Source organism: Trachemys scripta, chromosome 4, assembly GCF_013100865.1.
Source record: "Trachemys scripta elegans isolate TJP31775 chromosome 4, CAS_Tse_1.0, whole genome shotgun sequence".
NCBI classification, from domain to species: domain Eukaryota; kingdom Metazoa; phylum Chordata; order Testudines; family Emydidae; genus Trachemys; species Trachemys scripta.
The window spans coordinates 31,116,744-31,129,821 of record NC_048301.1 but is presented as its reverse complement, the minus strand read 5'-3'; the positions used below and the strand labels follow the sequence as shown (position 1 = coordinate 31,129,821).

The window sequence follows — 13,078 nt, the reverse complement described above, 5'->3', positions numbered from 1 at the left end:
ATGGAGGAGAGGAGCTTCGTAACAGCCATTTGTCTACCTACAGGTAAACTTGGACTCCTTGTCTTCTTAGGTGTGCTGCCACCACAGTGAGGAACTTGGTAATACCCTTGAGATAGTAGAAAGACCAAAAGGTAGGACTACTGTACAGATAGTGGGATGCCTCCAGGGTGGATAAAAACAATATGTTTTTGGAAGAAAAAAAAAGATATTTTTAAAATTTAAATCTTATTTTTTATTTTGTTATTTAAGCTACAATATATTTTTTCTTTTTAAAAATAAACCTGTTTAAAATTAAATCTGAATGTATTACAAAATATGTTAAGGCTAAAAGTTAAAATTTCTTAAAACATTTAAATAAAAAAATAAATATGCTGAACCCACAGCCCTCTATTAAAATTTTTGAATTAAAGACTGCTTTTCTATATAAAGAAAGGTGTTTTCCCCCTGATTCTTACTTTTGAGGTCAAGCTTTATAAATATGGCACAACAGGTCAGCCTAAGTAACTTTCTCATTTTCAAGAGACTTAGGTGAAACTAGGAACTTACCGCCCCAGTCACTTTCACCCCTAGGCATATTTGAAGATATTTTCAGGGTGATCTGAAATAATCAGTTTAATTTATTGACTACAGTTAATCCCCCTGTTTAATAAATCATTTAGTTGCAATGTGAAACAAGTTTTGGATACATAAACATCTCTTATCAAATATTTAAGGTTGTTTTGTTTAATGAAAAATTTTTTATCCTGTTTTGTGTGTTTAATTAAATTCCACTTAACATCCTAATGCAGTTTGACACAAACCATAAGCAAAAAGTCAATTCAATAAACAATATATCATTCACAATTTTCTAACATATTAAAATGTACAATTAATAAGAATCTGAAAATGTTAAGCTATACAATTCCTTAAATAACTGTATATCATTATACTGTACTTTCCTAGGCAGAAAAAAGATGCATCAAACCTATTGTAAAGGTTCTATTTAGTTGTAAATCAATGCATTTTAATGGTCATATCAACTAATGAGAATGCACCTTTCTTTAGGAAATAAAAAGTATAGATGAAAATTTTGATAAAAATACGTTATTTAAATCAAGGCTTTCTACTTAGTGATTTAAGTAGCTAATTTAAAATCACCTTGATTTAAATCAATCCATCCTGGATGTCCCTACTGATAATTGTAGAAATTTTCTGTGCACTAGGAATATTGAGCTGTGGAAGTAGGCATTATGCAGTCAAAGAGACATGAACAAGTCCATGGGATCCAGTGAGGGGATGATAGAGACTAGGTGACCATCCTGAACTTGAAATGGCAAATGAAGGCATTGAGATGTTGAAGGTCTAGAATGGGTTTCCACCCACATCTCTTCATTGTGATCAAGTAATAGTGGGAATAGAAGCCTTCCCTCTGAATGCTTGAGGAGTGACACTGGCAGACCAGGTACCAGCTCATGCCAAGGCCCCTAGAGCTCAACTGTACATTGACACTATATAGCTGCAAAAAACAACAAGGAGTCCAGTGGCACCTTAAAGACTAACAGATTTATTTGAGCTTAAGCTTTCATAGGTAAAAAACCTCACTTCTTCAGATGTTACCCCCTGATGCGATATAGCTGGAAACCAGTCTGACTCACCCTGTGTGTTGGTATTGTTAAAATAGGTATTAGATTTATAAAAATGTATTTAGTGTCTAGACTTTATTAAATGCTTGTGAGTTGCTGCATGCACTAATCCAACTTATAATATCTATAGCCCATGTTATAAAAGTAGTATTCAAACGTTTGCTCTGAAACTCTAAACCTCCCCAGTAAAGAAAGATGCATTACCAAGTGTGAAATACTAGTTCTCCACAAGAGGTGTCTGTGACGGGTTCAGTCACAAACTCCCTCAAGACTGTCACTAGATGTGCTGGAGTACCATTGAGAGCCAACCCCCCTGCCAGAGAAGGCTTCCTTCCACTCCCATCTTGCTGAGTTAGACACTCCAGTCAGCTACAGCACAGACCAAGAGGTTGGGCCATGCCCCCCTGCAGTGCACAGAAACTAAGATTCACTTAGCCCAGGGGTTTTAACAGGGACTTTCCCAGCACCCAGTATTCAGTCTCTCTCAGAGCCTAAACCCCAAATGAATCCATTTCACTCTGTATAAAGCTTATACAGGATAAACTCATAAATTGTCCGCCCTCTATAACACTGACAGAGAGATATGCATAACTGTTTGCTCCCCCAGGTATTACTTACTCTGGGTTAATTAATAAGCAAAAGTGATTTTATTAAATATAAAAAGTAGTATTTAAGTGGTTCCAAATAATAACAGACAGAAGAAGGTAAGTTACCAAGCAAAATAAAACAAAACATGCAAGTCTAAGCCTAATACAATATCAAACTGAATATAGGTAAATCTCACCCTCAGAGATGTCCCAATAAGCTTCTTTCACAGACTAGACTCCTTCCTAGTCTGGGCCCAATCCTTTTCAGATCAACATTGTGGCTTATGGCCTGGGTCCAGCAATCACTCACACCCTCATAGTTACTGACCTTTGTTCTAGTTTCTTTCAGGCATCTCTTTGGGGTGGGGAGGCCATCCCTTGAGCCAGCTGAAGACAAAATGGAGAGGCTTCCAGGGCCTTTTATATTCTCTCTCGTGGGCGGAAACCCCTTTGTTCTTCTGTGCAAAGTCACAGCAACAAGATGGTGTTTGTAGCCACCTGGGCAAGTCACATGTCCATGAATGATTCAGCTTTTTGCAGGCCGACGTCATTATTTACATGTTAGTTTGAACATTCCCAGGAAAGCTCAGATGTGGATTGGCGTCTCCCAAAGATCATTGTCAGTTAAGTGTTTCTTGATTGGGCACTTACTGAGAATAGTCCTTTCTCAAGAAGCTGATCAAATGTTTCACTGATGTTACTTAGAATCAAATACATTGAGATACAAGTACATAGCCAATATTCATAACTTCAAATACAAAAATGATACACACATACAGATAGCATAATCATAACCAGCAAATTACAGCCTTTCCATAGACACCTTACTTGACCTCCTTTGTACAAGATTTGGTGCAACTATAGGACCTTAGTTGCCACAACGATCTATAAGGTCACAGTTCATGTCAATAACGTCACAGTGTCATCTCCTGCCCAACAAAAGAAGGACCATAGACATCATTGTGGAACATCAGTGAACAAAATATTTTGTTGATTGCTTTCCCCACACCCATGAAGAATAGAAGTTCACAAGCACTCGTCCCATCAGCTTGAACTCTAAGGGAATAAAAATCCTTGTCAAGAAGAAATTGTTATGTCAATGCTGCTTGAACTCGGAAGGGCAAAGATTTCTAAGCATAAGCAAGAGTTCCCCAGTGCTTGGCCTGGGTTAGCCCTAACGGACATATAGAGCTTGATTATTATTGAAGTTTCTATTACTTTTTGGAACTTAAGACTGTAACTCATTTGTGTCTGTAAATGTTTACCTTTAATCTTGTAAATAATTTATTTTTTGTAATTAATAAATCTGTAGTTAATTTACTATAGGATTGGCTACAAGCATTGTCTTTGGTAAAAGATCTAAGGTGTAATTGATCGGGGGTAAGTGACTGGTCTTCTGGCAGTAGGAGTAATCTGAATATTGTTGTGATCTTTAGTGTAAGGAACTATCTATTACAAAGGCAAGCTTGCCTGTGTGGTAAGACAGACTGGAGTACCCAAAGGGACTGTCTGTGACTCCATATTAAGACTGTTATAGTGCTTGAGGAGTTCACACTTGATACCTGGTTGGTGAAATCTAAGTTTAGAATTCATAACCTGGTTGGGGTCTGTGCCCTGCTTCTTTGCAGTCTGCCCTGAGGTTGGGTAGTCATGCTCGTGAGCCACTCCAGACAGCTTAATAAACCTCCTCTACTGCTCTCAAATGCAATAGGAAGTTGACTTCTTCTTGTATATGTGACTCATGAGATGGGTCCCTGAAGAGGGACTGGGAGGGAGTAGAGGAGGTTGGAACAGTTTGAAATTAGATGGGATACTCCTTGTTTATGATCACAAGTAGCAACCAATCCACAGTAATCCCAGACCAAGCTTCTTCGAAATAACAGAAAAATAGGGGATGGATTCAAAGATGATCCAGCTGAGCTTTCGATTGTCCCATCAAAACGGTTTGTGGGGCACCAGCCCCTCTTGCAAGGTTATCAAGGAGGTAGTTGAAAAGTGCCATTGATGGAAATGTTGGAGCTTCCTCGGTGGCTCTGAGGGATGTTGTTGGAACTGCTGCTGGGGCCTGTAGCTGAAGGAAGATTGAGGCTACTGTGGGGCTCCTTACGCTTAGGAGCTGGAACGTACAGCCCCAGTGAATGGAGGTTGCTCTCCAATCTGTTAGTAGGGCGCAGCGCTTCATCCATGCTGCTGTTGAAGAGGTCATTTCCTAGAAATGGCAAGTCCTCTCTGGTCACTTGGACCTCGCAAGGGATGCTGCAGCCAGGGGGACCACTTCATTATCAGAACCATTCTAGTGGCAGCGTCTGACACATCCAGTGCTGTCTAGAGCACTGTTCTGCAGGTGAATTGTCCTTTTGTTATGTTGGATCTTAGTTCCTCTTAATATCCACTGGGGAGCCTGCCTGTGGCAAAAAAAAAAGTCATACTTTGCTGGGAGCACCTGATAGCTAGTAACTCTGAGTTGAAGATTCTCAGAGCAGTACACTTTCTGTCCCACAAGGTCCAGCTTCTTTCGATCCCTTTCTCGGGGTGGGGGAGACCCTAGTTTGTCATTATGGCCTCTCATGCAGATTGCAGGAATCCAGGATGGGGTGCTGGAAAGACGTACTCTAACTCTCTTCACCAGAACCTTTTGTGTTTTATCTGACCACTTGGAGGCAGTGGGCACCAATGCAAGTGTGTACAATATAACTTAAGCTCATTCATCAGTAGGGCCATTCTACCAATTTGGAGGGCAGAAGAACGTTTATTAGTTTGTGCTGCTTCTCTTACATGATCTCGAGCGAAATATTCAGAGTATCCACTAGCCTCCTCAGCAAATCCTGTGAAACATACAACTTGTTCAGAGAGAGTGTATGGATGGTGGATCAGTTGCTTTGTCTGGGGAGGAGGAGGAGGAGGGATAGCCAGTGGCTGCTGGCGTTCATCCCCACTGAGGGCTTATTCCTCTTCTACTAGGGGTTGTTGAGAAGTTGGTGCCAACTGTAGCAGCTGTTTGAGCAAGGCCGACTTTGGTTTAGAGATAGCTGAGGCAGCCATTTTCCTGACGCAGGGGTTTATGCCCAAGTAGCTCAATCGGTCCTGGGTTGGTGGGGTACTGAGGAAGAAATGGGCACATGGATGGACACCAGCTTAGTGGTTCTCTAGAGGAGCCTGGTGACATGTGATTGCCTCTTATGGATTACTCCCTGGACTGACTGTCCATGTCCCACTGGGCCATCTTTGGAGGCGTGGGTTGTATTCTGGTAAGGATGGTCTGCTGCAATCACTTGAGAAAGATGAAAAGGCAAAGTCTTCTTCAATGGATGAGGAATAGCCTTCCAAGAGAGTCCTGTCTGGTTAGGTCTATGGCTGGTTTTGACAGACTGTGAGATGGACCTGGCCTCTCTGAGTCTGTCTCAGATCAGGGACTCCGCTACTAGTCTCACCACTAAGTTTGCCGGTGCCCAGAATTACATCAGTACTAATGAGTCCACGTGTGCTGGTAAAGAACTCTCTGTTAATGATTTCTTCAGTGTTGTGATGCTTGGTATCAGGCCTGCCGACAGAAATTCCAGGCCCCAGGGCCAGGGCTGTCCCTGGTGGGGTGGGGGGTGGGGCAGAAGTGACTTCCGGGACCGCCCGCGCTGGTCAATCGTGCTGGCCCGCGGGGCTCAGAGCAGGCACATGTGCGTGCACGTAGGAGCCCTGCGTCCCGCCCGAGCAATTTAAAAGGGTCCAGGGCTTGCGGTAGCAGCCAGGAGCCCCCGGGTTCTTTTAAATCACCTGGGCCCCTTGGCAATTGCCCCTTTTGCCCCGCCGCCCATGTCAATGGGCCTAATTGGTATCCACAAGTTTGGCATCAGTTTCCTTGATAACAGGTTGTCTAGTACTGGTGTGCAGAGCCAGTGCAGGGTCAGCTGCTTGAACGGTACTGGGGAAAGTGCAATGGTTATTCTGGGAAGAGACCATTGGGGCTGTTTTTGCCTTCGCACTTAGGCAAGGTTCAGTCTTAAGACTCTGATAAGTTGAAACCTGAGGAGGAGGGAGATCAGTGCCTTCCCTGGTCTCTAGCATGGTGCGACTTGTTGCCCATACTGTGTCAAAGCTGAAGCTGCTGAAAAGCAAGATTTGTAAGTGTCCTTCAAGCTCAGTGTGACATTGAGGCTCACAGGGGCACTGGAGGAGTAAGACTGGCCAGGAGGATGTGGTCTGTCAGCGGGTTTGCCTGGGTCCAACAATGCTCACAGAGGCACTGGACAAGTGAGACTGGCCAGGAGGTTGTGGTCTCACAGCAGGCTTGCCTAGGTATGACAACGTTTGCATCATGGTCTCAAGGAGATGTATCTTCATCTGCCATATCTAGCTTTCAGGGTGCAATTTGAGGAAGTCTTGTATACCAAACAGCATTCAGGGAGCTGCCCCTCAACTAAGTATGGAAGGAAGTTTGCATGAGCATAGCTGATGCACATTGCTGTGTCACAGCAGGGGCAGATCTTGATTTCTGGATGTCAGTCTTTGGTCATTTTGGCCTCAGGTATGGGGTGGGGATGGGAGTTTAACCCTGTACTGGGGGGGGCAGGGTGGAGAAGGGAGGGGACAGAAACCCTATCAATGTTTCAAAGTTAACTTCTATCTAAATTTCACTTAAAAAAAAAAAAAAGAATGGATGCGCTGACAACTGCTGAATAGGAAGTAGAACAACAATAACTAATACATTTCTTGCAGGTTGAAGAGACATGGGCACCATAAGGTTCAGTCTCACAGCCATGGGTGGCAAGAAGGGATTCAGGTTGTTGAGGCCAGTCCATCCCCTTATGCTCTCCTGGTGGTCTCAAATCTCTCAGGACACAGGCACAGCCCTAAAGGACACTCCTATTCAAAAAGAATGTGATCTTGTGTGCATGAAACATATGCATACCAAGAATGGAATCTGTATACAATCGCTTTAAGAAGAAGAAAAGGTTTGCTCAAACTTATGCTTCAATTTCCTTAAAAGACCATACCTACTGTTTAGGCACAAACTGTTTCCTATAACATGAGTGAAAACAAGCCACAAAATTCTAAATAGTGTTTCATTTTTTAAAATCTCTCTCTCCATTTCTAATAAAAAAAATTAGACAGTCACAATTCCATAAGTCGGATCAGAAACAAAACAACCAATTTTTTGTCTTTTCTTGCCTATGGAAACACTTAACAACTAACCTTTACACAGAGTTCTGTGACAGATTCATACCTGAGTATTCTTGTATGCAAATATCACTGGTCTACAATTTTTGAGAAGTCGTCTGTTTCAGAGATAAAATGTGGTATTTATTATGTATTTTGATGTGCTGAATTCAAATATGACAATTAAAACAACTGATTGGCTACTGTTTCTAAGATATTTAAGTTTTTACATTTTATGTCTATGTATATAGTGTAGAGTTTTAATCATAAATTGTAAACCTAGGTCTTTTCATGTGTTTATGGTTGCTTTACATGATAATATTTCACCTGTCCTGTTTATGTAACACTTTAAAAATCAGCAAAAGGGTTATATAAATAAAATTTATTATGAAACAAAAGGCAAAAAACTATTATGTATACAGTTTAGTCCTATTCAGTGTCTACTCGGTTCTTCTTGGCTTGTCTCTTGTATTCATTAAATGGAGCATCTCGTCACTGTCCAGCAATAGTCTGCAAGCATTGATGGGCTCCATTTGCCCTGATAGCGTTTCTCCATTGTTGCAATGTCCTGGTGAAATCGCTTGCCGTGCTCGTCGCTCACTGCTCCGCAGTTCGATGGAAAAAAAATCTAGATGAGAGTTCAAAAAATGTTTCTTTAGTGACATGTTGCAACCAAGACTTTTGTATGCCTTGAGGAGGTTTTCCACCAACAACCTGTAGTTGTCTGCCTTGTTGTTTCCAAGAAAATTTATTGTCACTAACTGGAAGGCTTTCCATGCTGTCTTTTCCTTGCCACGCAGCGCATGGTCAAATGCATCATCTCAAAGAAGTTCACGAATCTGAGGACCAACAAAGACACCTTCCTTTATCTTAGCTTCACTTAACCTTGAAAATTTTCCACGGAGGTACTTGAAAGCTGCTTGTGTTTTCTCAAGTGGTGGATGCTTAACACTTTTCCTCCCAGGCTCCAATGACTGTCAGAGTGGCCTATCTTTCTTGATGTAGTGGGAATCTCTTGCACGACTATCCCATTCACAGAGAAAACAGCAGTACTTTGTGCATCCAGTCTGCAGACCAAGCAAGAGAGCAATAACCTTCAAATCGCCACAAAGATGCCACTGATGTTGGTCATAGTTCATGCACCTCAAAAGTTATTTCATGTTGTCATAGGTTTCCTTCATATGGACTGCATGACCAACTGGAATTGATGGCAAAACATTGCCATTATGTAGTAAAACAGCTTTAAGACTCGTCTTCGATGAATCAATGAACAGTCTCCACTCATCTGGATCGTGAACGATGTTGAGGGCTGCCATCACACCATCGATGTTGTTGAAGGCTACAAGATCACCTTCCATGAAGAAGAATGGGACAAGATCCTTTTGACGGTCACGGAACATGGAAACCCTAACATCACCTGCCAGGAGATTCCACTGCTGTAGTCTGGAGCCCAACAGCTCTGCCTTACTCTTGGGTAGTTCCAAATCCCTGACAAGGTCATTCAGTTCACCTTGTGTTATGAGGTGTGGTTCAGAGGAGGAGGATGGGAGAAAATGTGGATCCTGTGACATTGATGGTTCAGGACAAGAAGTTTCATCCTCTTCCTCATCTGACTCAAGTGAGAAGGATTCTGGTGCATCAGGAATCGGCAGTCCTTCTCCGTGGGGTACTGGGTGTATAGCTGATGGAATGTTTGGATAATACACAGTCCACTTTTTCTTCTTTGACAAACCTTTCCCAACTGGAGGCACCATGCAGAAGTAACAATTGCTGGTATGATCTGTTGGCTCTCTCCAAATCATTGGCACTGCAAAAGGCATAGATTTCCTTTTCCTGTTCAACCACTGGCAAAGATTTGTTGCACAAGTGTTGCAGCATAGGTGTGGGGCTCACTTCTTGTCCTGATCTCCAATTTTGCAGCCAATATAAAGGTGATAGGCTTTCTTAACCATAGTGGTTATACTACGCTTTTGTGATGCAAAAGTCACTTCACCACAAACATAGCAGAAGTTATCTGCACTGTTCACACAAGTACGAGGCATCTCTGCTCACTTTGGCTAAACAGAAATGTGTCCCTTTGCAAAATCAAACACTGACAAATAAGAGAGCACGACACTGTATGATTTCTAGAACTGATATAGAGCAATTTGTTCAGCAGAGTTATGTAAGCTTTGTTATGATTGCATCATCCATGACTTCTAGGAATAACATGATGCAATTCGTATCATGTATGACGCAATACCAGCTTCAGATTGCATCATTCATTGTTTTGCCTAAAAAGCAAGTACTGTCCAAACCCAGTCAGAGATTTATTCATAGATCCAGTCAAAGATGTATTTTAGTCATTTCTGGTTTAAATTGAGATCCCTTCCCTTTATAACTCCCTTATCCTCTGCCATTCCCAAGTCACGGTTCGTATATACTGACCCAATAGCATATCTTGAAAACTAGAGCCAATCAACAATTTTAAGCATCATTTTCGTTCTCAGTGACCCAGAATTAGTAAAGTTTGACTACATTTATTTCAGAAGCATTTTGGCTGTAGAGCAGTGTATATTGTCAGAACTAGAGGCCACGATTGCAGTTGTTAACAGAAAATTGCTCTGTTAATTCCTGCTCCATTCAATACTTGTGAAATGGAATGTGCAACACTCACAGCAGAAAAATGTATCTTCAAACACGAACGTCAAAGAATGAAAAACAGAAGCTGATTTCATAAAATTATTTGTCAGTGCTTATTTATCTGTACAGTATTTAAACATCAGAGGGGTAACCATGTTAGTCTGGATCTGTAAAAAGCGACAAAGAATCCCGTGGCACCTTATAGACTAACAGACGTATTGGAGCATAAGCTTTCATGGGTGAATACCCACTTCATCAGACGTCTGACGAAGTGGGTATTCACCCACGAAAGCTTATGCTCCAATACGTCTGTTAGTCTATAAGGTGCCACAGGACTCTTTGTCAGTATTTAAACGGGAAATTCAAAGGAATAAGAAGGAACTGGATGTTTTAAGTGACTGTAATATTGGGTATTTGAAAGTCAAGACAGAGCTTTCAAGGAAAATTTAAATAGTATTTTCCCAACTAACTTGTGCCATTAGTCCCTGATTTTCCTCAGCACTAAAATTTATCCCTATTTAAAAAGAATAGTTAATTTTAAAGGAATAACTGACTATTCAAATTTGGTTTAAAATTGAGATTTTCTAAAAATAAAATTCTTTATTATGCTTAAGACTAAAAGGAATGTTTCCAAGTTTTTGTTTTTTTAATGCCAATGGAAACAATTGTATAGCTGTTTTTACACAGGAACATTCTCTTTCAGCATTTGGAACCCAAACACAAATGCACTGAAATCTGAAATTGACTATATATACAATGTATTAATCCAGTTTCCGTTTCGATTATCCAAGCTAAGGAAGATGTAAAAAACAGACAGCATAAATAGTGAAAAGTAAAATGATTTTAAACAGTCTGTCATTTTTAATAATTTAAGATATTAGGAGCAAAGAAATTTGATTATTTTACAACACTGCAAGCTGTGTCCCTTTGTTTTATTTAACAATACCAATTACAAAATTGAAGTAAATGTAAAGGTACTGATTTAATAAGGCACTTCAGCATGTGCAATGCAACTACTCATACAGTTAAAGTTATGTACTTACTAAGCTATATTGCTCAATCAGGGCTCATGATAGAAAAATGGGAACTGGTTTGAGTCAGATTTCCAAAGGAGGTGAAGGGAGAGAAGAATAATTTATGAAGAGTTTTATTTCTTTCACCTGGAAGAAGGGATGTTGTCTGATTTCATCAGCGCCACCTGAACCACAGCCCAGCCTTTTCTTGGGATCTTTCATCAAAAGACGCTGAATTACATCTTTAGCTAAAGCACTCATTTCTTGGGGATACGGAGGTTCACTTTTTAATATTCTCCTGTAGAAAAAATGTTAATTACTTAAAAACATTTCATTATGGTATTAAAACAAAAGACAACTGCTATGTATATATTGGATAGTTCTACAATAAGAAATGTACAGTTTCTTGCCACTCTTGTCACATACAGTATTCTTGTATGTGAGCTTATTGCATTTGTTCTCTGTGCAATATAATAACCTGGACAATATGACCTTCTGAGTAATTAGCTTGGGAAGAAATATGAAAGCCAATGAATGCAATAAAACTCCTCAGCTGGACTACCTGAACAAATTACTGGTGAAGACATCTTTCAAGTCAAAAACTCATCTGGCCAAAGTAATAACAATGATTAAAGTTGTTTTTAAAACAAAAGAGGATGTCTGGGGAATGACAATTATAAGCTCAAATTGGAGATAAAGTTTTCCATGAAAGGACTACTGCACACAAAAAACAGTTACCTATCTTTTGTAACTTGTTCGAGATGTGTTGCTCGTGTCCATTCCATTCTAAGTGCGTGTGTGCCCATGTGCACAGTTGTCAGTATTTTTTGCCTTAGTGGTATCTGTCGGGCCGGCTGTGGTGCCCTCTGGAGTGCCATGCTCATGCACTGGTATATGAGGCGCTGCCAGCCCTAGACCCTCTCAGTTCCTTCTTGCCGGCAACTCCAACAGAGGTGTAGGAGAGAAGGTAATGGAATGGACATGGGCAAAATATCTCGAAGAGCAACAGTTACAGAAGATAGGTAACCATTTTTTCTTCTTTGAGTGCTTGCTCATGTCAATTCCATTCTAGGTGACTCACAAGCAGTAACCCTGAAGGTGGGCTCATAGTTCACGGGCGTGCAGCTTGCAACACTGCTCTACCGAAGCCAGCATTGTCCCGGGTTTACTGGGTGATTGCACAGTGGGACGTAAACGTGTGGATGGCTAACCAGGAAGCGGCCCTGTAAATATCTTGAATCGGCACCTGGGGCAGGAAGGTTGCCGATGAGGCTTGCGCCTTGGTTAAATGGGCAGTTACAATTGCCGGCGGTAGCACTTTCACCCGTTTGTAGCAAAAGCAGATGCAGGCAGTCCATCTGGGGAGTTCCCCACCTCCGGAAGATCATGCTGACCACCTCCGGATGGACTGACCACTCGTTGCAAGACGAAGTCTTGCTGAGGTGATCTGCCAACACATTCTTGGCCCTGGGAAGGTGCAAAGTCACAAGATGAATGGCATGCTACACACAAGTTCCTCCCCCCATCAGGGAGCTCCTTGGCAAAGGGCTGATGACAAGGCTCCGCCTTGTTTCTTGATGTAAAACATCACATTTGTGTTGTCCATCAGTATCTTTACCACCCTGCTCCTCAGATGAGCAGGGAAGCCTGGCAGGCCAAGCGAACCGCTCTGAGCTCTCGGCCATTTACATGGAGGGAGAGATCATCTTGCTACTAACAACCTTGCATGCTGAGATTGCCCAGATGGGCTCCGCATCCCAGCTCTGAGGCATTGGAGACAGGGATCACCAATGAGGAGGGGTACTCTTTTGGAGGAGGGCAGTGCCTTCATAGTGGAGAAGAGAGTCTTGGGAAGGATCTGGAGGGCGGCCACCAGGTGGATGGTGAGGAGGAAAGGAAAGGAATTCGACAATGTAGCCCTGGTGGGCAAGGAAGGCAAGACGACCCCTGAAGATGATTTGTGGCATGGCTGGAAGCCCCAAGGAGGGTTCATGGATCACGAGGGAAGAGTCAAAAGGGTTGTTTAGACAGTCAGTGAAAGGTGGAGGAGGCGGCAGAAGAATGGCAAGGCCATTGGGAGTCA

The 13,078-nt window shown here is 41.9% G+C and overlaps 1 protein-coding gene across 4 annotated transcripts in view; it reads right to left on the bottom strand.

Annotated features, from left to right (window-relative positions):
* Positions 1–13,078, bottom strand: part of RPS6KA5 (ribosomal protein S6 kinase A5) — a 178,645-nt gene that overhangs the window by 68,904 nt on the left and 96,663 nt on the right. For all 4 annotated transcript variants that reach the window (XM_034768087.1, XM_034768088.1, XM_034768089.1 and 1 more), the window contains one exon: positions 11,143–11,293. In XM_034768087.1, the coding sequence (XP_034623978.1) occupies positions 11,143–11,293 (151 nt within the window). The remainder of the gene's footprint in view (positions 1–11,142; positions 11,294–13,078) is intronic.